A 24713-nucleotide genomic window follows, 5' to 3' on the forward strand; every position below is an offset into this window, starting at 1 on the left:
GTTGGGGGTTTTGGGACGGGTGGTTATTGGGACAGTGGTGGGGGGTTTTTGGGGATTGGTGTGTGTTGGGGGTTATTAGGGTCGGGGGGGTTTTGGGGGTTGGTGTGTGTTGGGGGTTATTAGGGTCGGGGGGGTTTTGGGGTTGGTTTGTGTTGGGGGTTATTGGGGACGGGGGGGTTTTTGGGGGTTGGTGTGTGTTGGGGGTTATTAGGGTCGGGTGGGGGGTTTTGGGAGTTGGTGTGTGTTGGGGGTTATTAGGGTCGGGGGGGTTTTGGGGGTTGGTGTGTGTTGGGGGTTATTAGGGTCGGGGGGGGTTTTGGGGGTTGGTGTGTGTTGGGGGTTATTAGGATCGGGTGCGGGGTTTTTGGGGGTTGGTGTGTGTTGGGGGTTATTAGGGTCGGGGGGGTTTTGGGGGGTTGGTGTGTGTTGGGGGTTATTGGGGACGGGGGGGGTTTTTGGGGGTTGGTGTGTGTTGGGGGTTATTAGGGTCGGGGGGGTTTTGGGGGTCGGTGTGTGTTGGGGGTTATTAGGGTCGGGGGGTTTTGGGGGTTGGTGTGTGTTGGGGGTTATTGGGGACAGGGGTGGGGGTTTTTGGGGGTTGGTGTGTGTTGGGGGTTATTGGGGACAGGGGTGGGGGTTTTTGGGGGTTGGTGTGTGTTGGGGGTTATTGGGGACAGGGGTGGGGGGTTTTTGGGGGTTGGTGTGTGTTGGGGGTTATTGGGGACAGGGGTGGGGGGTTTTTGGGGGTTGGTGTGTGTTGGGGGTTATTAGGGACGGGGGGTGTTTTGGGGGGTTGGTGTGTGTTGGGGGTTATTAGGGACGGGGGGTTTTTGGGGGTTGGTGTGTGTTGGGGGTTATTGGGGACGGGGTGGGGGTTTATTGGGGGTGGGTGTGTGTTGGGGGTTTATTGGGGGTGGGTGTGTGTTGGGGGTTATTGGGGGTTGGTGTGTGTTGGGGGTTATTGGGGACGGGGGTGGGGGTTTATTGGGGGTTGGTGTGTGTTGGGGGTTATTGGGGACGGGGGTGGGGGTTTATTGGAGGTTGGTGTGTGTTGGGGGGTTATTAGGGTCGGGGGGGTTTTTGGGGGTTGGTGTGTGTTGGGGGTTATTGGGGACAGGGGTGGGGGGTTTTGGGGGTTGGTGTGTGTTGGGGGGTTATTGGGGACGGGGGGGTTTTGGGGGTTGGTGTGTGTTGGGGGTTATTGGGGTCGGGGGGGGTTTTGGGGGTTGGTGTGTGTTGGGGGTTATTGGGGACAGGGGTGGGGGGTTTTGGGGGTGGTGTGTGTTGGGGGTTATTGAGGACGGGGGTGGGGGTTTATTGGGGTTGGTGTGTGTTGGGGGTTATTGGGGACGGGGTGGGGGGTTTGGGGGTTGGTGTGTGTTGGGGGTTATTGGGGACGGGGGGGTTTTGGGGGTTGGTGTGTGTTGGGGGTTATTGGGGTCGGGGGGGGTTTTGGGGGTTGGTGTGTGTTGGGGGTTATTGGGGTCGGGGGGGGTTATTGGGGGGTTGGTGTGTGTTGGGGGTTATTGGGTCGGGGGGGTTTTGGGGGTTGGTGTGTGTTGGGGGTTATTGGGGACGGGGGGGTTTTGGGGGTTGGTGTGTGTTGGGGGTTATTGGGGACAGGGGTAGGGGGTTTTGGGGGTTGGTGTGTGTTGGGGGTTATTGGGGACGGGGGGGTTATTGGGGGGTTGGTGTGTGTTGGGGGTTATTGGGGTCGGGGGGGTTATTGGGGGGTGGTGTGTTGGGGGTTTAGGGTCGGGGGGGTTTTGGGGGGTTGGTGTGTGTTGGGGGTTATTGGGGAGGGGGGGGGTTTGGGGGGTTGGTGTGTGTTGGGGGTTATTGGGGACAGGGGAGGGGGTTTGGGGGTGGTGCGTGTTGGGGGTTATTGGGGACGGGGGGGTTATTGGGGGGTTGGTGTGTGTTGGGGGTTATTGGGGACGGGGGGGTTTTGGGGGTTGGTGTGTGTTGGGGGTTATTGGGGACGGGGGGGTTTTGGGGGGTTGGTGTGTGTTGGGGGTTATTGGGGACAGGGATGGGGGGTTTTGGGGGTTGGTGTGTGTTGGGGGTTATTGGGGACAGGGGGGTTTTGGGGGTTGGTGTGTGTTGGGGGTTATTGGGGACGGGGGGGTTTTGGGGGTGGTGGTGTGTGTTATGGGGGAGTTGTTTAGGCTGCAGTTACCTTGTTGCCCAGCCGTTACCCTGGTGACGGTATCGGCGGAGAGACAAACTGGAGGCGGAACAAAACCCCGGCCTCGGGCTCAATACCTCCCCGACCCGGCGGTAACCCGCTCACTCACTGCCGCCTCCCGGATCCCGGGGCCCGGCTCCTGCCACCGCTGCTCCGGCACTTTCTCTCGGTTCAAACTGCCCGCCGGCCCTAGAGCAGATTCACCCCGGTGTGCGACACTTTGCGGCAGCTGGAGTGCCCCGCCCCTCGCTCTGGCCCCGCCCGCTGACTCCGCCCCTCGCTCTGGCCCCGCCCGCTGACTCCGCCCCCTCGCTCTGCCCCGCCTCCTCGCTCTGGCCCCGCCCCTCCCCACACTGTGATGGGCCATGTGTGTGTGTGTGAGCTCCAGTCCCCGACAATCACGTTTTGATTTGACGTGTCTTAAGTTTCCTTTGTACTTTTTGTTTCTGTTCGGGCCGTTCCCCTTCCTTTTGGGGAGCTGCCCCCTTTTTCTTTGTCCGAATGTAATTTAAGTTTGTTTACTTGGTTCGACCCAAAAGACTGAGCTACAGTAAGAAGTCTCACAACACCAGGTTAACGCCCAACAGGTTTATTTGGTTGCACAAGCCACTAGCTTTCAGAGTGCCGCTCCTTCATCCAATGCGGGCATCTCTACATCATGTGAGCCAGAGGCAGAGTGACCAGGAGAGGCTTTCTCACTCATTATTTACTCACTGTCATAGCCCTCAGTCACAATTCCTCACAGGATCCCTAAACAATTCATTGTACTTTGTATTTGTAGAACGTATTTGCTGTTTTTGATTTTGGAGATTTGGACCGAACACCATCTGTCCATGGCAGAGACAAAGAAGATTAAAAAATAAGTCACTCACACCTTTTTATAATTTATTGTCACAAGTAGGCTTAGTGGGCAGCACAGTGGTTTGCACCGCTAACACAGTAATGTCATTGCATTGTGAATGGAAACCTGCTTGTGACTAATAAATAAAACTTGAACTTTAACATTAACACTGCAATGAAGTTACTGTGAAAATCCCCGAGTCACCACACTCCAGCACTTGTTCGGGTACACTAAGAGAGAATTTAGCACAGTCAATGCACCTAACCAGAATGTCTTTTGGACTGTGGAAGGAAACCAGAGCACTCAGCGGAAACCCATACCAACACAGGGAGAACGTGAAGATTCTGCACAGACAGTGACCCAAATCAGGAATTGAACCCAGGTCCCTGGCACTGTGAGACAACAGTGCTAACCACTGTGCCATCATGCCACTACCTCCTGCACCATCTAAAATGATCATGGGTGATAGTGTAGTAGGTAATAAACAAGATAAAGCTTTCAAGTCATCCTAATCTTATAGTTTGCAAAATGTTTACAATAAATAAAATTAATGACAGATACTAATTTGATTTGATTTATTATTGTTATGTATATTTGGATACATTGAAAAGTATTGTTTCTTGCATGCTATATAGACAAAACATACCATTCATTGAGTACATAGGGGAGAAGGAAAGGAGAGAGTGCAGAATATAGTGCTACAGTCACAGTTAGGTTGTAGAGAAAGATCAGCTAATATATGGTAGGTCCATTCAAAAGTCTGACGGCAGCACGGAAGAAGCTGTTCTTGAGTTGCTTGGTGCATGATCTCCTGAAAGTAGAAGGGTGTCCAGTAATAGATTCCATAGCTCTTGTCAAATAACCCATGCACATCACACAGAAGGCGAAAGTGCCAGCCCCAGTCCATCATTCATAAGATGAGGTTGGAATTTTTTTCAATTGTTTAATTTCTGACAGGAACATATTTTGTCTACTGAACATAAAACACCTTTCTAGTCTTTAATGAATAAATGTATTTCACTATTCTTTTGGTTAATTATCTCTCAGTGAAGTAAATTGGGTCAATTTCACATTGCTACCACTAACCTCTTATCAGAAGTGAAGATACTGATGTTGCTCCGGGGTGGATGAGAGGTCACATGACATCGGGTTATAATCCAACAGGTTTAGTTGAAATCACAAGCTTTCGGAGCACTGTTTCTTCATCAGCTGAAGTTCATCTTTGCATGAATGTATGGATATTATATAATTGCGATTCAGTTCAGTGATGAGGCACCCTGCACTTTAACAGCACTGATTAGTCTTAGACTTTAATTGTACTGGGAAATTCTCTCGCAGGATCACACAACTTGAGTTGCAATTTGAGATTGTTGGTAGATTCTTCATAATGCCAGCAGAGCTTACTTTTGAGGGTAATGTATATTTCAGTCCATGTTGGCTTTGATGTGCAGAAAGCTTCTGTGCTATAGTCAGAAAGTTGGGATTTCAAGCCCCACTCCAGAGACATGAGTACATAATCAAGGCTGACACTCGAGTGCAGTACTGTTGGAATGTTGCACTGTCAGAGTTGTCATCTTTTGGATGAGAGATCTTGTCTCTCAGGTGCATATAAAAGGTTTTTGGATCCATTCTGAAGCAGAGCTGGGGAGTTCTTTCCAATGTCTCAAGTTAATATTTATTCTTTAACCAACATCATCAAAATAAACAGATTATCAGGTCATTCTCACAATGCTGTTTCTGGGAGCTTGCTGTGTATAAATTAGCTGCCACATTTCCTACAACATTGACAAGAAAGTACGTCACTGACTGTAAAGTATCCTGGGACATTCTGATGTCATGACAGGTGCAGAAATATAAAGTATTTTGTTTTCACAGAGCTCTGGAGTTATAATGTTCCTATCCATTGTCAACCATTATTAAGGTATTAACTGATATATTGTTGTAATGAAATATTTACTCTCTTCCCACTCCTCTTGTGGGTGTGTTATCTGACTGCCCATGTAATGTCAAGTTTCAGATGAGCTACAGTTTTCTCCAAGTCAACATTTACAACCCCAAAGTCAACCCTACCTGGCCCTCAGTAGAAATTCTGCATCATAGTGTTTGATTCCATTTGCCTTCCAGCTTTCTCACAGAGGATAAAACCTACATGAAGAAATCGCCAGCTGATATTTGACTGTCAACCCAGCTTCCAATCCCACCTCCAAAACAAACATTTGGATTATTTCCAACGTTACAACATTGCCCCCTGCAACCTCACATACCCTCTATTCATGGCAAAACACATCTTCAAGTCTTTATTAACTTCGTGATCAGCTTGTTCAATGATCCCCTCTCCTGTATTTTTCCAGACACAATCTATAATTCATGCAGAACCTTACAGTCAAATTCCCCCCCTGTAGTAAGCATTGTTCACATACAGTTCCATTGGCTCCCTGTTATCCAACACATTGAATTCCACATCCTTGTTCTTCTTAAAAAGTCATGTTCTCACTACAATCTACTTACAACCTCATCTACTGTTATGTTTACACACTACACTCTTCCAATTCTGAACTTCAATGTATCCTACCTCCTTCCCCTTCACCAATGAGCAAACCCCTTGCTATTCCACCCCACAATCTGGAACTCTCTTCCAGATTCCAGAGCCCTGCTAAACCTTTCATCATGTTCAAAAAGTTCATCAAAATCTCTTCAGCTGCACCTTCCATCATCGCACATCACGGTTGTCCAACATACAGCCCATGGCTCACAGTCCCTTTCTATCCAGAACTCTGTGATTGGAGGAGCAGTGTGAAGAGGGATAGCCATGATGCATTTTCTCTTCACCTTTGACCATGTTCTCTCTCTCTTGCCCTCCCGTTCAAGTGCAAAGATAGCAGAGTAGGCAAGTTTGACATGAGAAGCAGCGGGTGCAGCAACAGCACCATCCTAGAACTGCCACTGGGGGTGACTGCAGGCTCTAACAGGGCAGAGTGAGGAAGCTCTGTGCCATCAGAGCCATTCCATCTCTTAAAACTTCCACAAGAGCTGATGAAGATAATTCACCAGCATCTTCACAAAGGCAATTCGGGATGGGTCATTAATGATCGCATAGCCAGCAACACCCACACTCCAAGAATGAATTTTTTTTGAAATAAGAACATATTCTCCAGTGTAGGGTGAAACTCAGGAATCCCATCTGGAGTTCTGTTGATAGTGTAGTAAATGACATCATTCCCAAATTTGGGACAGGTCTGAAACCACAAGTTTCATTCCTCCGCAATTATTCTTCAGGAGAGGCTCCATCACAAAATCTACCATTTGAACACTGTCATTTTTATTCTTCTTCAAACATACATATGGGTGGCACTGCTGCCTCACAGCACCAGGCACCCGGGTTTGATTCCTGGTTGGGGCCACTGTCTGTGGGGAGTTTGCACATTCTCCCCGTGTCTGTATGGGTTTCCTCCAGGTGCTCTGGTTTCCTCCCACAGTCCAAAAAATGTGCTGGTTAGATGCATTGACCATGCCAAATTCTTCCTCAGTGTACCTGAACAGGTGCTGGAGCATGGCAACTCAGGGATTTTCACAGTAATTTCATTGCAGTGTTAATGTAAAAAAATGCATGCTGTGCACCTGCTTTTAAAAATACATTCAAAATAACTTTTATTTGAATAAAGCTTTTGAAATTCATCTCGTAGATTTTTTCCAATTACTATTGGAAAAGGCTTAAACAGAAAATTTTAAAAATCAAAGCAAAGTCACCTAGTTCAGCGAAACGAATGGGGAGAATGTATCCCAGAAAATTAGTTGCACTCCCCAATTAACAGGACAGGCCTGAGAGGGGCTGAATGGCCTGTCCCTCTTCCTATATTCCTTTGTGAATCCGCAAACAGAATAATAACTTTAGGCAGAAATATCAAGTGTTTTTAGAGAAAGGGAGAGAAGCCTTCAAATAAAGTCTGTAAGATACAACTCAATGTATAAATTTAATTTATTTTACCATGAAATGTGTACATTTTGATTGTGATTATATAACTATTTTAGACATTAGAAATTTCAGTTACTGGGGAAAAGAATGAGATAAAACATTCTGAAAGTATTTGACATAATTATTGTGCTCAGATTTTACTATCAGGGGGAATACTTTTCTTATTATTAAAATTTATTTACGCGTGTCGCAAGTAGGCTTACATTAACACTGCAATGAAATAACTGTGAAAATTCCCTAGTCACCACACACCAGCACCTGGTCAGGTACACTGAGGGAGAATTTAGCACGGCCAGTGCACCTAATCAATTATAAAGTTGGATGTAAGTGTCATGACAAAATGAGAAAGGCGCAGGAAGTTTCTAACATTTCTATGTATATTATGGATATGTCCAGATATTATCAAATAGGAACTGTTTTGAGCGTTACCAAAGTTACAATTTTGGAGGAATCACTGTGCTGCATTCTCCTAATAGCCTTTCAATTCAACTTCATTATTTATTAGTCCAGCATTGATCAAAAATAGTTTCCAAGCCATGGAGCTGGATGCTTTTAACTAAAGAGAGTCTGCAACCTTTATAGACTGCAGATTAACATCTTTCTGGTCAATATTCCTACACACTAATTGACTTGTGGGTGACGGGTGAAGGAAAAAGTTTAGATTCTTATAGCGCCTTTCACTATTTCAAAATAGCCCAAAGTATTTTGCAGCCAATGAGGGATTGTGAAGTAGCCAAGACTTCTTTCATCTCTGTTGTAGGATTTTGTCCACTTTCTCAATTTACTGTAGACAATTGCCAGCTGGGACTAATTAATGGGCAGCGTTGGAAGTTTTTCTCTCAAACATGACAGTTCTTCCGCAACCACATGGATCATTTTAATCCAAATGTGTAATAAATAAATATAAACAATATGTGGGAAGGTGTGGCATCTGTATATATTTATGCACTGCACTTTCCCCAGACAGCTAAGTGTACTGTAACAATGGGAAAACGGAATGAGAACAGTGGGGGGGTCACTTCATATCCTTGCTGCTTTGAATGTACGGCTTTTCGCTGTGTTATTTCCATGGACAACGCGAACTGTGTTTCTCCCGGGTCACTCTCAGGGTTGTCTGTGGGAGTGACTTTAACTTGAGGGCGCTGGTGGAAACCCTACACAGGCTTCATTACACACCGCCCATGGCAAAACAGGACGTCTCAACTAACCTGTTAATTAACAATTAAAAATTTTAAAAAATTACAGAGGTAAATAATGCAATAAAAAGGTAATTTAAAATCATCGCACAAACTGTAAATCAAAATTAATTCACATCTAAATTGAAATTGCACCTTGGTCCATTGGATTAATTTAAATTCAGGATCTCGGTCCTGAATTGCGGGGGGGGGGGGGGGGTTTAATTTAGGCAAAATTTCGTCACAGAATGCAAACACCTCCATACACTTACATCACTTAGTTGGGTACTGTACAAGACATCATTTTTGCCGACGAAAGTCGAGTTGGAGTATGACAGAGTGGGGAGCAGCTCACGCAGAATGGGAACAGTCAGAAGTCCCAGGATGAGGAAGGAATTAGCGGAGTGACTGCTTCTTTTTGCAACTATTTCCATTTCCAAGCATTGCCGAAGTACTTCGTTTTTTTATTATTAAACTGTTTCCCAATGGTGTCAATTTCAGAAATTCAAACCATCACTTTTGAAACAAAAAAACCCATGAATTTAGATTTCGAACGGGATTACTTTTTAATCTGAAAAAACTTGAAAACTCTCATGTTGAGTCGCGATCCCCTCCATCCCCCACACTCCCAGAAGTTCGGAGCTAAATCAATAAACTGATGGGCTGTGCAAATTTCTGATCCAGAAGTTTACAAATATAACCTCTTTATTACAACTGATCGGAGTAACCGTGCCACTGAGTTTTGTACTTTGACATGTAGCTTCCTTTAGATATTTTTTTAAATAGATGTTCATTGCGGAGAAAATATCCCCATTTTTCAATAATTATTTTCTAATTAGTGTTGGGACAAGCTAGGACGTATCTTGTTCAGTTAAATGTCATGGTGTTGAATTTTAACCCACTTGTTACCGTCCTCCAGGAGTATTTTGGGTTGTACAGTACACACACTCATTCCTGTCGCAATAATCCGGATCATTTCCCCACCAAATTAATATTTTATTCATAAATCTTCCCACTTTTTTAATGTGATGCACTGTTTCCTCTATGGTTTAAGTAATACTTCACCCTGCTACATTCCCCAGTACACTCACCACTCTGATTGTATTCCCAGTTTTGAGTGTTTAGTTTGCCTTGTCTTTTTTGGGGAGGGGATTTGTTTCTACAAAGCATCTGGAATAGCAGAGCTAGATTTCATGGCATCAATAGCCTGTGCCCTCCATTTTCCTGAACACTAATTAAAATAATGCAAATCTATATTTTGTCTTTTTCATTCCTTCTCCTTGTTTTTCAATTTCTCGTTAACAATTTAATTTTTAACTATGTTACATTTGTCATTTTTCTATTTTCGTTTTCATTTTCTCAGAACATTGCCTCGTTTCAATCTAATACATTTTATGCATTTCCAATTATTAATGCATCCTTTATTTTTTTCACATCCTCATCTTTCTGTTTTACACATTGACATAAAAACGTGCTTTTTTGTTGTTGTTACTTTTATCCCAGTTTCCGTATCTCTTCTCTCTCCCCGAGGGAGTTTGCCCACGTTCTTCATTTGAAAATTCTTAACCTTGTAAATTCCTGGGCAGCTTGCCTCCCCCCTCCCGGACACTCAGCACCTGAAGGAGCACATGGACAGATAGCAGACAGGGAAGGATTTCAGTCTTATTGGCGTTCGTAACCGCATTAAATGGACAAAGATTGGAGACAAGCTTCAGTCTGGGTCTCCCGTCCATCAACAGACCTGTGACTTGACCCAAGCAAACTTTGATGGCAGCAACGAAAGCAGAAATCCAGCCCGTCCTAATTCCCTACTTGTTATATTTCACTCCTCCTTCAGTTATTTTTCCAGATGCCCTCATTATGTATTATTTCATTGTATTTTCTTTCAACCACACCTCGATTCTCTCACCCCTTTCTGTTGCTTTTTGTCACTGTGTCTTTGCAAAGCCGTCTGATTTACCTTGATTTATTTCCATTGTATTTTGGGGATGGTTATTGCTCCCTCTTATGGGCAGTAACTTGTGCTGTAGTTTGCCCTGTCTGACCGCCTCTTGATGCAATGTAGACACTCTCACTGTCAGCTGTGTCTGTCATTTCCTGTGTATATTTTTATCTTTTTGTGTGTGTGGCTGCAGGTCGGAGTGTGTTTCCAGCTGCATAAAAACTAATTCTGTTTGAAGAAAACATGGTGAATAATATAATTAGAGCAGGTATTGAGTGAGCATTCAGGTGGTCGGGTTCTGTGTGCACGTTTGACTGAAAAGGATTGGGCTTGGTGTTTGCAGTCGGTTAATTCTGCCTTTGCGGATACAACTGATGTTATTTCTGCTGAGAATTTTGCATATGTATGCATATATAAAGAAGGGTGGGGTTTCTGTATATATTTATTCACAAAGTAAGTATGATAGGTAGTGCAATTTCTCTGTTCATTCATGCCCAGATATTGTGGCAATTTTTAAAAATTAAAGTCAGAGAACAGAGTCCTCGAATAATTACAACAGGGATAGAGGGCCATTTGGCCTATCAGGTTTATCTCAGCTCGCTGCAACAGCAACTTAGCTAGTGTTGTATATGTGGGATCAATGTAGTTTCTCATGACATTTGCTAAGACTGTCTAAATAGTTACAATAGTGCTCCAGTTAACCCAGAGGCCTGAATTAATAATCCAGAGATGATGTATTCAAATCCTACCGTGGTAGTTTGAGAATTGAATTCAGATAAAAGAAAACTGTTGTCAGTAAAAATGGCCACAAAACTATAAGATTTTTGCAAAACAAAATCCAACTGGTTCATTAATGTCCTTTAAGGAAGAAAGTTTACTTGGCTTGCATTGATCAAAATGTGAAACCAGTCCACACCCCAGGAAGCCATTCAGTTGAAAAAGACCCATCACCATCACCTCAGAGTAATTAGGAACAACCAATAAATCATCACTTTGCAGCCTTTTGGCTAAGATCAAGCTCGAGATCAGGGGTAGTACCTGAGCTTGTCAGCTTGGATTCAGTATGTCTCCCTCGTGGGACCATGAATTGACTTCAATTTGAATTTGAATTAGTTCTTGGAGCAAGGTGGTGGATTCAGGGCTTGCTCAGTCCACTCTGCTTAGTGACTCTGAGAAAGGAATAAAATTTAAAACAAAATTTTAAAATTTATAACAAGAAGGTTTGCTACGAGAGGACACAGGTTTGAGGTGCTGGGGAGTAGGTACAGAGAAGATGTCAGGGGTAAGTTTTTCACTCAGAGGGCGGTGGGTGAGTGGAATCGGCTGCCATCGGTGGTGGTAGACGCAAACTCGTTGGGGTCTTTTAAGAGAGTTCTGGATGAGTACATGAGATTTAATGGGATTGAGGGTTATAGGAAGGCCTAGTAGGTAAGGATATGATCAGCACAACTTGTGGACCAAGGGGCCTGTTCGTGCTGGAGTTTTCTATGTTCTATGAAAAATAAGTGACAGTTTCACCAGTGATGTCCGCATCCCATGAAAGGATAAATGAAACCAAATATGTTACAGATGAACTAGTTTAATCCTGAAACATTTCCCAATTAAAGGATTGCTTTTCAAGTGTGGTCATTGTTACTATGGAGGCAAAAGCACCACTTTGAAACCAATCAGCCACCAAAGCAGCATGAGATAAAAGATTAGCGGAAAAGGTTAAGGGAAGGTCATCAGCCAGGATATCCGGAGAGTTTGCTGTTCTTATCTGGAATCAATAATTGGAACTGAACTGAACACCATCCCTGACAATAGAACACAAACCAATATAGGTATTGTTTGCATGGAATAATGAATGTACCTTTGTGATGCAGAGCTGGGAACTGATTGGCTATCTCCCCTTCCTCAAGAACAATCTTGCTCATCTGAAGTGTCAATGTGATGAACCACAGTTTGTCTCTTAAATGTTATCTGTTTTTCATTGATCCTCTCCACCAGAGTAAACTCACCTGCCTTTCCAATAGCTGTATCTGGAACCACTACTTAAATCTCATCTCCCATTATTTTAGGAAGACTGACTCATTTGTGTTTGCCTTGACAATTGCTGTACAATTTTGACTCATCTTCTTCCTTTTTGCCTGAGATGCAGTACCCAATTTCACATTGACATCTACATATACTGTTCAAAGAACTATAGCTGAACTGACAACTGAACTTTAGTGTCAAAAATATTATCTCATTTTTCCTTGAATTCTAAAGAAATATCCCCAGTTTGTTGAGCAATCTGAGTGACACACATTAGAAGAATTCAGCCCTTTCTTTGTCTATTACCGCACAGAGTTCTGTTCCGACCCCACCGACCTATAAATCAATGAATCCAGCACCTAGAGGAACAGGTCACTTGTACTGTATGTTCCCTAGCATCTGGTCATTTTAACAAAGGGATTGTAAACAAGTCCAGACAAGGAGGGACATATTTATACAAAAGTAAAATATTGCAGATGCTGGAAATCTGAAATTAAAACAGAAAAAGCTGGAAGTCCTTTATATTTGTGTCCTCCTTAATGTGCTGATTAACGTGCTGTGGTCTTTGAGTGTTGTTCTCTATACCTGGGAATGATTGCTTTGTATGCATCAACTTTCTTGGTTAAATTAGCATTTGCTGTTTCCGAGTATTTGACATTCCTCAGGAATTTCTCCGATATTTATGTGGGTCGGTATCTGTGCTCCTTTGCATGGAGTGAATTAGGTAAGTGGTGCATTTAACAGTGAACATCAATATGCACTGTATATGTAGCAGTTTCTCTTTGAGTTTGTGTGTGTGTGTGTATGTATTTGTGATAACTATGAGCATGAAGTGAAAATGATGATATTTGTGGATGCGTGTGTACATGGATGTGTTTTGTATCTGTGTGCATGGTGCAATGGTTCAGTATAGTACAATGTTGTGGATGTGTATTTGTGGGTTTTTATGGGGAGTGAATATTATGTGATGAGGTTTGTGAAAGTATAAGTATATCTGAGTGTATACTTGTGATTCTGTGCTTTATATAAATGTCATGTTTGATATAATGTGTGTATGTTTAAGTCTATTGAAAATTCTGAATGTTAATATTACTTGTGTCTGTGGATGTGTCTATGGTAGAAATGGGTAATGGAATTGGTATGTGTTTCTGTCTGTGGCTTTACAGGTATGATTGTCTCCATGTTAGCAATACACAGAACTGCTTGTGATTTTGGAAGGTGTAAATGTATGTGGTCATGATTGTGCATCCAAATATGTATTTATGTCAGTCTAATTTTACACTAAGATTGTAGACGTGAATAGTATAGGGTGGACTTTGTGTGTGCATTGTGTGAAGATTGGATGTTGGTGTAGAGAGTGTGAATGGGTGTGAATATGCTAAATGTACCCATGCTTGTGTGTTGGTGCCAGTAGCAATGCAATTCAAATGTGAGCTCATGAATATGTGGTGAGTGAGAACTGGGTATATATCTTGTATGGGTATCTTGTGTGGGTGACTGGATGAGTGTGGTTGGTGTGACTGAGGGGAGCGTAGCTGAGTGTGTGTGGGGTGGGGTGGGGTAGGGTGGGGGTGGGTGTGGGGTAGGGTGGGGGTGGGGTGGGTGTGGGTTGGGGGGGTTGGGGGTGTGGGGTGGGGTGGGTGTGGGGTGGGTGAGGGGTGGGGTGGGTGTGGGGTGGGGTGGGGGTTTGGGGGTGGTGGGTGGGGGTGTGTGGGTGGGGGTTGGAGGTGGGGGTTGGAGGTGGGGGTGTGTGGGTGGGGGTTGGAGGTGGGGGTGTGTGGGTGGGGGGGTGGGGTTGTGTGGGTGGGGTGGGGGTGTGTGGGAGGGGTGGGGGTGGTGGGGGGGGTGGGCAGGGGGTAGTGGGTGGGGTGGTGGGGGTGTGTGGGTGGGGGCGTGTGGGTGGGGGGGTGTGTGGGTGGGGGTATGGGGGTGTGTGGGTGGGGGGGTGGGGTTGTGTGGGTGGGGTGGGGGTGTGTGGGTGGGGTGGGGGTGGTGGGGGGTGGTGGGCAGGGGGTAGAGGGTGGGGGGGTGGGGGGTGGGGGTGTGTGGGTGGGGGCGTGTGGGTGGGGGGGTGTGTGGGTGGGGGTATGGGAGTGTGTGGGTGGGGGTATGGGGGTACGTTGGTGGGGGTATGGGGGTGGGGGGTGGGGTGGGGGTCTGTGGGTGGGGTGTGGGGGTGGGGGTGTGTGGGTGGGGGGTGGGGGGTGGGGGGTGGGGTGGGGGTGGGGGTGTGGGTGGGGTGTGGGGGGGGGGTGTGGGTGGTGTGGGGGGTGGGGGTGTGGGGTGGGGTGTGGGGGTGGTGGGGTGGGGTGTGGGGTGGGGGTGTGGGGGTGGGGTGGGGGTGTGGGGGTGGGGGTGGGTGTGTGGTGGGTGGGGTGGTGGGGGGGGTGGGGGTGGGGGGGGGGGTGGAGGGTGGTGGGGTGTGTGTGGGGGGGGGGGGTGTGGTGGGTGGCAGGGGTGAGGGTGTGTGGGTGGGGGGGTGGGTGGGTGGGGTGGGGGTGGGGGTGTGTGGTGGGGGGTGTGTGGGTGGGGTGGGGGGGTGGGTGGGGCATGGGGGTGGGGGTGTGGGTGGGGTGGTGGGGGTGTGGGTGGGGTGTTGGGGTGGGGGTGTGTGGGTGGGGTGTGGGGGTGGGGGTGTGTGGGTGGGGCGGGGGTGTGTGGGTGGGGTGTGGGTGGGGGTGTGTGGGTGGGGATGGTGGGGGGGTGGCGGGGGGGTGGCGGGCGTGGGGTGCGTGGGTTGGGTGCATGGGGTGGGGTGGGGTGGGAGGGGTGGGAGGGGTTGGGTGGGTGGGAGGGGTGGGGTGGGAGAGGAGGGGTGGGGTGGGGGGTTGGGGTGGGGTGGGTGGGGGGCAGAGGGGGTTGGGATGGGGTGGGTGGGGGGCGGAGGGGGGTGGGGTGGGGGCGTGGAAGGATGTGGGGGCATGTCGGGGGTGGGGTGGGTGGGGGCATGGAGAAGGGTGGGGTGGGTGGCTGTAGGGGGTGGTGTGGGTGTAGGCAGGGGGGTGGGTGTGTGGGGGTTGGGAGGGGTGGGTGAGGGTGAGGGGGATGGGGTGGGGGGTGGAGGGCGGAGGGGGGTGTGGTGGGAGGTGGGCAGAGGGGGGTGGGGTGGGTTGGGGTGGGTGGGGGGTGGAGAGGGGTGGTGTGGGTGGGGGTTGAAGGGGTGGGGTGATGGAGTGTGGGTGTGTGGTGGGTTGTGGGTGTGGGGTTGGGGGTGGGGGTGAGGGTGGGGTTGCGGTTGGAGGTGGAGATGGGGGCGGTGGGGGGTGTGGGTGGGGTGGGGGGTGGGTGGGGTGGAGGGGTGGAGGTGTTGGGTGGGGGTTGGAGGGGTGGGGTGGGGTGGGGCGGGGCAGTGGGTGGGGTGAGTGTGGCATGGGTGAGATGGGTGTGGCGTGGCTGGGGTGGATATAGATAAATGTGTGTGTGTGTGTGTGTGGTGGTTGGGGGTGAGTGGATTTGGATGTGTGTGTGGGTGAGTGAGTGGGGTGGGTGGGGGTGAGTAGGATAAGTGTGAATGTGTGGGTGTGGGTGGGTATGGTTGGATCGGGGGGGGTGAGTGAGTGAGTGAGTGGGTGTGAGTTGGTATGGGTGGGTGTGGGTGGATGTGAGTGAGTGGTAGTGAGTGAGTGTAAGTATGAATGAGTGTGAGTGATGGTGAGTGTGTGAGTTGTGTTGAGTGTGAGTGAGTGAATGAGTCTGAGGGATGGTGAGAGTGATTGAGTGTGATAGTGAGTGTGAGTGGTAGTGAGTGACTGAGTGTGAGTGTGTATGTGAGTGAGTGTGAGTGAATGAGTGTGAGTGATGGTGAGTGTGTGAGTTGTGTTGAGTGTGAGTGAATGAGTCTGAGGGATGGTGAGTGTGAGTGGTAGTGAGTGCGGAGCAGGCTGTGGGCTCTGTCACTCACTGTGCCTGGGCTGTTGCTCAGAGGCAGGAGGCGAGTCGCAGACACAGACAGACACACAGACACACACACACACAGACAGACAGACGGACAGAGGCAGATGAAAGGAGCCGCCCGCTTACTTTGGGCCACTTCACTTTGCTCTCATTCTGACTGGGAGAATTGAATTCCTCTCCGCGGCGCCTGTGGCGGACACAGCGGTTAGCGAGGCGCTGGCGAGTGGCGAACCCCCCCTGGAATGAGAGCCCGCAAGCGGAGAGGCTGCCCCCGAAAGCAGGAGCGGGTCTAGCGGCTGCCCCGGAGCCGGGCACAGGGAGCTGAGGCTGGGGGAGCCTGAACCACACAGACCAAACTGGAAGATTCACAGCCACAGCAAAGCAGGCAGCCCCGGAGCCAGGCGCCTCTCTCCCATCCTCACCCCAAAGTTCGCTGCAGACATTTCAATATCCGACATCTGTCCACAAACAGCACTGAGAAAAAACTTTCCAATTCTTTCCTGAACTGGTCTCCACTCAGATAGGAAAAGAACACTCACTGAAGGCATACAGCCGGACACCATGCAGAAATGGTAAATACCTCCTTGATTCATTTTCGCTCGAATTATTTACCTGATTCCTGAAAGTTGTGACTCGTGCCGATGTGTCACAAAAAGTTAGTGAAAAGTCCCCCCCCCCCATTAATCTCGAGGCCTGTCTCCCGAATAGAGGGCGGGATGTTCTGGAGTTTCGGGAAGGGGGGGGGGTCTTTCCCCCAAATCGAATTTTATTTTTTTCTCTAATTTTCAGTTTTGGTGTAATTGGTTGTGGGGGAAACTGAAAGGTAGTGTGTGTGTGTCTGTATCTGTGACTGCGACAGTGTGTGTGTACGAATTTGTGTGTGTGTCTGTGCCTGTGTGCGTGTCTGTGTATGACTTTCTGTCTGTGTGTGTCTGTGATTTTGCATATTTGTGTGACTTTCTGTCTGTGTCTGTGCGTGTGATTTTGTGTATGTAACTTTGTATTTGTGACCCTGTGTGTAAAAGTTAATGCGGTAACCCACCATTCCCGTTCCCCTCCTCCTGGACTTGGCTTGTTAGTTTTCCCCTCACTCCTTTTACTCTCAGGGTTATGAGGTCTATAATGAGCATTACACAGGAGATACATTGATTGGATTTGTAAGGTCTTGCTGATTTTTCTGCTATTCTGTTAATGTGGCATGCCCAGTGTCAGTGATCAAAGCCAGTCTGAAGTGGAGGAGGCCTCTAATTGTCAAGTGCAGGCAGCTGAGGAGTGTGACCTGCATTCATGTGTCACTTTCTTTCTCTCCCAGTGTACAGTTTATAAGGTTTAGTGCGTAGTTAAGTTTAGTTGTACCTCCTTCTCTGAGAGGCAGCTGATTGCTTTTCATTCCATCTGACAGAAGACCCTTACAGGACAACAGTGAACATTTTATTTTTTGATTATTATTCACTCACCACTTGTGAAATGTTTCGGCCTGCTGGGTTCTCTGTGTGTCTGTTGCTTAACACAATATTTTGTTCTAATGGCGATTCCTGTCAGAGTCGTTTCATGCCTGTGTAAGTGGTGGAATCGAGAATGCCAATTTGCATTCCAGCAGTGTCATTTGATTACTTTTATCTGTGCAGCTTCGAGACCAGTTCAGACCTTCTATTTCATCTTGGCATATCACAAGTGGATGGTGTGTCATCTTTGGAAATTCAGGCTGCTTTAGACAAAAAAAACACTTTCATGTTGGAGCCACAGTCTCCTGTTAACTTGTCAGCAGCAGTAGGATATGATTCACAGAGACCCAGAAGAATGGAGTGAGAGGAGAGTTTGAGTAGTTCAATAAGCCAGTGGACAGGTAATGTGTGACATCCCATGAGGACTTGAGTTAATGAAGAACAGGTTTGCTTTGCTGTCCACACTGCCCTGACTCTTCCTCCATAGTTCCTTTTTTTCCCATTTGATCTTACTCTAGCAAATTGATTCGCTTTTCTTTGACTGCACTAAGCGAGAGGAGATAGCACTATAGCTAAACCACTTCACTCTGCCTTTGTTAAACTGATGGTACTTCACAGTCACAGCAAAAAAAGGACTACCTCCAGCCTTGCAATCTGCTATTATCCTTGTATGCACTCACTAATGCTGGATTACAATACCTTGTTACTGAGGAACAATAGTTTCACTCAGGTGTGTGGGAGTAACTTGCACATCTTTAACATTTCACTCCATTAAAAATGTGATTTGTAAATGTTTTTGACAATTGCAAAACACAACAAATGAAATTTTCAAAATTACCATGCATATCAATTTTGAAAAAAAAGTACCTCTGTGATGCCACTAAGACACTTAAAATCCCAAAGAAACATTGATTATTTTCTAAGCGGCTTCACAAAAACATGTTTAAGATTAAATAACTCCAAACTGATGTACAGGAAAAGACTGGGGCAGGAAAAGTGGCCAGTAAAGAAAGAGGTTGGGACTTGCATGGGAAGTTTGGTATTTATATACAAGATATAGATTGTATGAAAAGAAAATACCCATCTGTGTTAAAACCTAAACCCACAAGTAAAATAATTCTGTGCCCACTCATAATTAATATTCATAAAATTTGACTCAATATGAAGTCAATACCACATTTTAAGTCTCAGATTAATCGCAAATCGGGTCATGATGTCACACAAAGAAATGTCTCTGCTGAACTATGTTCAAAATTATATGATTGGACAATGTGAATAAAACACTGAAATGAAGACAATGCTAAATTTTGATTAATAATTTACTTACAAATTGTTTTAATGGTCCAGACAGAATCCGGCTTCAATTAAGTATTTCTATTGTTTGAGTAGAAACTGAAAATCTTTTTATCTTCACTCAGTGCAGTCAATACTTATCAATTTTAATTGATAGTTTCAGCTGTAAATTAATTTTACCTTAAGCATCATGTTTTAGTACATTTATAGTCTATACTGTAAAAGCTGGATAATTCGTTGCATTGTTTATTTATGTAGCCCATGTGGACAATGAAAATAACAGAAGTAAAATACCTTTTGCAGATCAAAAAGCATTTTATTAATGATACCAAGTGTGCAAGGATTCAGACAACAGAAAATCTATACCAGTATTTCACTTGAACTCTTACTGCCTGAATATACCTGATCCATAAACATTTTCATGTGCAGTACCAGGTCAGAACTAACTGTAATAGAATTAACAGTTGGCGCCTAGAATAAAGCAAAGGCAAGTAACACAATCTTCCAAATCAATTCATTACATAATCCACAAAAGCATAGTGCAGGTTGTTTTGTGATGTCAGGAACCCTTTCTGCTGTACTATTCAAAGTGATGAATACACCTTTTATTTGTACTTGTAAGTTATATATGTATATTTTCTAAAATATGCTGCCAATGACCTGACCATTTTATACAAATAGTGGCACACTAGAATTTTGAACAACTTTTTTTTGACATCTCCACCATCACACACTTACCAAGTGAAACTGGGATTTGTTTCTGACAGAAGCTTGTTGAAAATGTTGTTCGAACTGGGAAGGTCTAGTTGTGTTATGCATTGAAGTGCTGTGTGAGCTATGCATTCAAAGCACTTATTTAAAAAGTAGACAGGCCGCTGATAACACCTTTTTGAGGTTTGCTGTTAATCCTGAAGTTCTAACAGAGATGAATGTAAATGTCAATCATTTCCTCAAAGGTGGTTGCCTTGATTTATTTAATTAAAAGCAACAAAATGTCATTCTGCCTGGTAAATACGACATGGAACTATTTTACTGACAGAAATGTAAAATTTGCAATGATTTGCTGTACCTTGACAAGCTATGTACTGTGCAGTCATTAAAGTGTCCAATCTTTGATTTTAAAAGGGACAGAAAAGATTTACTACGTGTCTTAACATTGAGATAAGTTAGTTACGAGGTTGTAAATGCGATTAAATGAAAAACTAAGCAACAGTTTTACAGAATAATACCTCTCATAATTGTATTAAAAAGTCAAATCACTGCTCTTTTTCTGGTGACTGTTCTTTTTGCTAACCAGCCCGAAGTATTAAAATGGAGAAACTTGATGCTATGTAACACTAAAACTGAAGGTAACTTCTGAAATATTTCAATTCGCTTGAATTTGTGAATCAGAATCCATCTTTAATACAAAAACTCCAGGAGAAAGGTAGCCAACCATCAACTGCTTCAAAAGCAAGTTCATAGAATATTTTAAACTCTGAGTTTGACAACTATATTTTTACTCAATATTTATTCTGAATTAATCCACTTCACTTATGAACAGTTACTGATGTCTGACTAGCATTAATACACAGGCACAGCGAGTGCTTTTCTTTTGCATTCTAGTGTGCAAGTAAGCTGGAGTTCTGTGTAAGAGTGGGACAGGTAAATTAAAGATGTGTAATCATGAAATATAAACTTCAAACGTCAACTAAAAGAGAGAAAATAAGTAAAGCTGAGCCAATTTTAGTCCACCAGTACTGGCATAGATGCAGCCATACCAGCATAAAGTACTTTTTTACACCTGGCTAATATATCAAAATTATTATTTCTGCTTGCTTTTCAAAATAAAATGTATCTTGCTGCCATGAATTTGAGGCCCTGCCTGTTCATACTGGACCAGGCAAGAGCTCAGTCTGCTCTCTACAGGAACTTCACTGTGTCAGTTTTTGAGGATAACTTAAGCAGAACTCAAACCACACCAGCATTCTGCATCACAACATTGATTTCTTTTTTGCTATAGATTTGAAAATTGATTTTTTTTTGCCAGTTTAAGCATCCAACAAGCATGCCACATTTGTGCCAAATTGCAAACTATTTAGTACTGAGTTTTAAAGGAAAACCATTTAATCTTTTAAACCATGTGCGACATTGTTTAAGATTGCCAATGTTTGTACTTGTGTGTACCGTTTGACCTGTGATGTTGTTTCTGTTTTGGATTTTTCCATCACTTCATTAAATGCTTATCACTTTGTACAAGTCTTTCTAGAATAATAGAGAAAGTTTTCCTTAAAAGTTCAGCCGTTTCTCCTGATGTGACATATCCTTAAACATGTCGGCAGACGTGTCACAGAGGAGACAAAGCATGTATAGGTTCTGCAGTGATAAAGTGAAACATCTTCCTAAGACCATAACCTGTGCACAGTGGGGGACAATAATATCTTAAAATGCATAAGTGTTTGTCAATTGGTTTAAATACTGCCCTTTTATGAGGGAATGTATCATTGATCTTAATTTAACTCAGACCGGTGGGAATACAAACATGAATTTTAATGTGGATACTGAATATTACTTTTTGTTGGTTTAGTGCAATAATCAGCATGATTTTTACAATAAAACACATCTTTCACAACTCCTCAATTAAACAGGCTCCTGTCATAGTGAAAGCTGCCTTTTCTCAAATTCATGGATTCCTATTTCTTTTGAAAAAGGGAGACCGGCGCTGAGTTAAGCAGCTGCTTGTTAATTTGTGTCAGGGTTTAACAAATATGAATATAAATAAATGAATGAAAGCTGGGCATTGCACGCCCATGTCCACAACTGTGATCATGTTTCCAAAGTGGTCACTGTGACCAGATTGGAAGTGGTTCATTTTCAGAGATTACTCACTGCTTTACCAGCTCCCACAGCCTGACTATGGCCCAGCCCTGAAGGTAAGTGTCTTCATGGCAGTTTAATTGTATGCCATGGCCATCAGACCAGCCCACTGGATACAGCAATGACTGAATCAGCAGAATTCCATTTTCATTACACAGGATTCTGGGATTTTTACTGGTGCTTTGGGATAGCACTCTGCTGGTCCATTTATTTTCTTTCTGCCAAAGCTGAAAAACAGAGGTCTTCACTGCTGTGATGTGCTCAGCTGAATATTTTGTCATCTGGAGGCACATTTGATGATGCAATGTAAACTGAATTCACCAGTAGCTTCTCACTCCTTTCAAATGTGTTTGCTAATTGTGATTTTCATGGAGCTCGTATGGGATATAAACACAATGAACAACAGGCCAGGGAAGAGGAGTCAACAAAAAGTGTCCCGATATTTGTTTTTGATTCCCACTGCTTCTCACCTATCCATCCATCCATCCATTATCCTATCCATCCATTACAGCTAGTCATGAACCCTATCTGCTTTTAGTTACTTATGAAGAGGAGGCCATTTAGCTTTGTAACCCTGTTCCAACCATTCAATAGAGTCATGGTTGATCTATGACCTAACTTTATAAAACTGTCTTTGTCCAAATAAATCTTCTTTATCTTGGGTTAACAAAAATCTGTCAATCCCAGATTTAAAATTAACAATTGATTTAGCTTCAATTACCAGTGACAGAAGAGAGTTCCAAATTTCTACCACCTACTTTGTGCTCCACAGTTCCACTCCTTGAAGACCTGGTTGTAAGTTGTAGACTGTACTTGTAGCCCCAGGATCTCCAACTGGTTTCTCTCAATTTTTTTATCTGTTCCTTTAATAGCTTGAAAACATTGATTGAATTCCAAGAATTCAATCTTAGTTTGTGTAATCTTACCTTGTAATTTGACCATGAGGTCTAGGTCTCATTCTAGTAAAGCTACCGAGCACTCCCTCCAATGTCAGGATATCCTGCATGAGGTATGATGCCCGCAGTATTCCAGGTGTGGTCTGACCGGGGCTTTGTGTGGCTGAAGTATAAATTTTACCCTCTTGTATTCTGATCCTCCAAACATTAATGCCAGCATCTCATTAGCTTTTTTGATTATTTTGTGCACCAGTTCATGATATTGGAATGCTCTCTGCACTTTGACTTCCCAAGTTAGTTTGGGCCTCCACTAATTCTAACTTTTCCACATTTAGAAAGTACCTGGTTCTACTCTTATTAGTTCCTCACATTTGCCTTCATTGAAATCAATTTGCCTTAATTTGTCCATTTGCTTAATCTATTAATTTCTCTTTGTAATTTTAAGCTTCCACTTACATCATTTGCAATGCCATCTATCTCTGTGTCAGTGGCAAATTTGGATATGCAGCTTTTTATCCTGTCATCCAGGAATGAATATAGTGAATGATTGAGGACCCAAGACAGATCCATTTGTTCCATCCTTCTGATGGGAGTACATGCCCTGTATCCTACTCTCCCCTGTCACTCAGCCAATTTCTTAACCCCTGGTCAATAATTTTCCTTCAGTTCGATGAGCTTTAATTTTAGCTAACATTCTCTTATGAGGAATGGTGACACAGTGGTTAGCTTTGCTGCCTCACAGTGCCAGAGACCCAGATTCAATTCTTGGCTTAGGTCACTGTGCGTTCTCCCAGTGTCTGTATGGGAGTCCTCCGGGTGCTCTGGTTTCCTCCCACAGTCTGAAAGATGTTCTGGTTAGGAGCATTGCTAAATTCTCTCTCAGTGTACATGAACAGGTGCTGGGAGTGTAAAATAAAGTTTATTTATTTGTCACAAGTAGGCTTACATTAATGCTGCAATGAAGTTAGCATGAAAATCCCCTAGTCGCCACACTCTGGTACCTGTTTGGGAGAATTTAGCATAGCCAATGCACGTCTTTCAGATTGTGGGAAGAAACCAGATCACCCGTAGGAAACCCTCGCAGACATGGGGAGAATGTGTAGATTCTGCACAGACACTGACCCAAGTCTGGAATCAAACCTGAGTCCCTGGTGCTGTGAGGCAGCAATGCTAACCATTGTGCCACCATGGCGACGAGGGGATTTTCACAATGACTTCATTGCAGTGTTAACATAAGCCTACTTGTGACACTAACAAATAAACTTTAAAGCTTTTATCACTGCCTTCTTGAGGTCCATACAAATGACATCAATAGACATTCCCCTGTCCAGTACTTTAATCACATTATCATTAAATACAATCAGATTTACGAGGCGCGTTCTACCCTTTACAAATCCACGCTTGTTCTCTCTGATCAACTGAACATTTTCCATTGCTTTATCCTTAATTATATAATTCAGATTTAGGTTAACTGGTCTATAATTCTCTGGTTTTCCTCTAACCTTTATCAGATAACAGGGTGGCTGGAAAATTTCTTCAATCTGAAGGAATCCTAAATCAAGAGAATTTTGGAAGATTATAGTTAGGGCATGGACAATGTTCTCACTTCTTTTAAAACCTTTAGGATAGTTCTATTGCTCCTTTAGTGACCCCTTTTTAAGCATGCACTACTGCTGCCAATCCCCAGCTTTGCTTTTCCTTAATTCTGAAAGTAACGCGTTTTGCCTTTTCAAGTTCACTGCTTGGTTTTTATTGTCTTTCTGTTGTAAAGTGGTTCATTTGTGCAAAATAATGAAAAACGGCTGAGACAAGTGTTGCTGTACACTCTCTGACTCTCAATCAACTAATTTCTTCCCTTTCTCAATTTTTACAACAAGAAACTAGGCCATGTCAACAATTTCAGCTTTTTGAATTGGCAGAAGCAAATGGATTTTGTTTTTGGTCAACTTTTCTCCTTATTTGCACTACATTGTCACTGACAGGCATGCCCATAAATCTGGATATAGTTATGTTACTATGTCAAAAGTGTTGAGAATACTTGGTGGTAAATCACATCACTAATAGGCAGGATTTTGAAACTTTTGGAATAAGTGCCCTTTCAAAAGAAAACCTCCAGTGAGAGAGAGTTTATTTTCTCCGATCCACAGTTACTCATATTCTAATTACATTTATAGAAATGTTCTATTTACGCAGC

At 44.6% G+C, this 24713-nt stretch overlaps 1 protein-coding gene across 3 annotated transcripts in view; it reads left to right on the forward strand.

The window, feature by feature from the left end:
* The first annotated feature begins 16047 nt into the window (after positions 1-16047).
* The window catches only part of bnc2 (basonuclin zinc finger protein 2), a 449449-nt gene continuing 440783 nt past the window's right edge, over positions 16048-24713 (forward strand). For all 3 annotated transcript variants that reach the window (XM_080188297.1, XM_080188298.1, XM_080188300.1), the window contains exon 1: positions 16048-16601. In XM_080188297.1, the coding sequence (XP_080044423.1) occupies positions 16599-16601 (3 nt within the window). In that variant the 5' untranslated portion in view covers positions 16048-16598. The remainder of the gene's footprint in view (positions 16602-24713) is intronic.

The sequence above is a fragment of the Carcharhinus amblyrhynchos genome, chromosome 5 (genome assembly GCF_965287045.1).
Source record: "Carcharhinus amblyrhynchos chromosome 5, sCarAmb.v2.hapA, whole genome shotgun sequence".
NCBI lineage: Eukaryota > Metazoa > Chordata > Chondrichthyes > Carcharhiniformes > Carcharhinidae > Carcharhinus > Carcharhinus amblyrhynchos.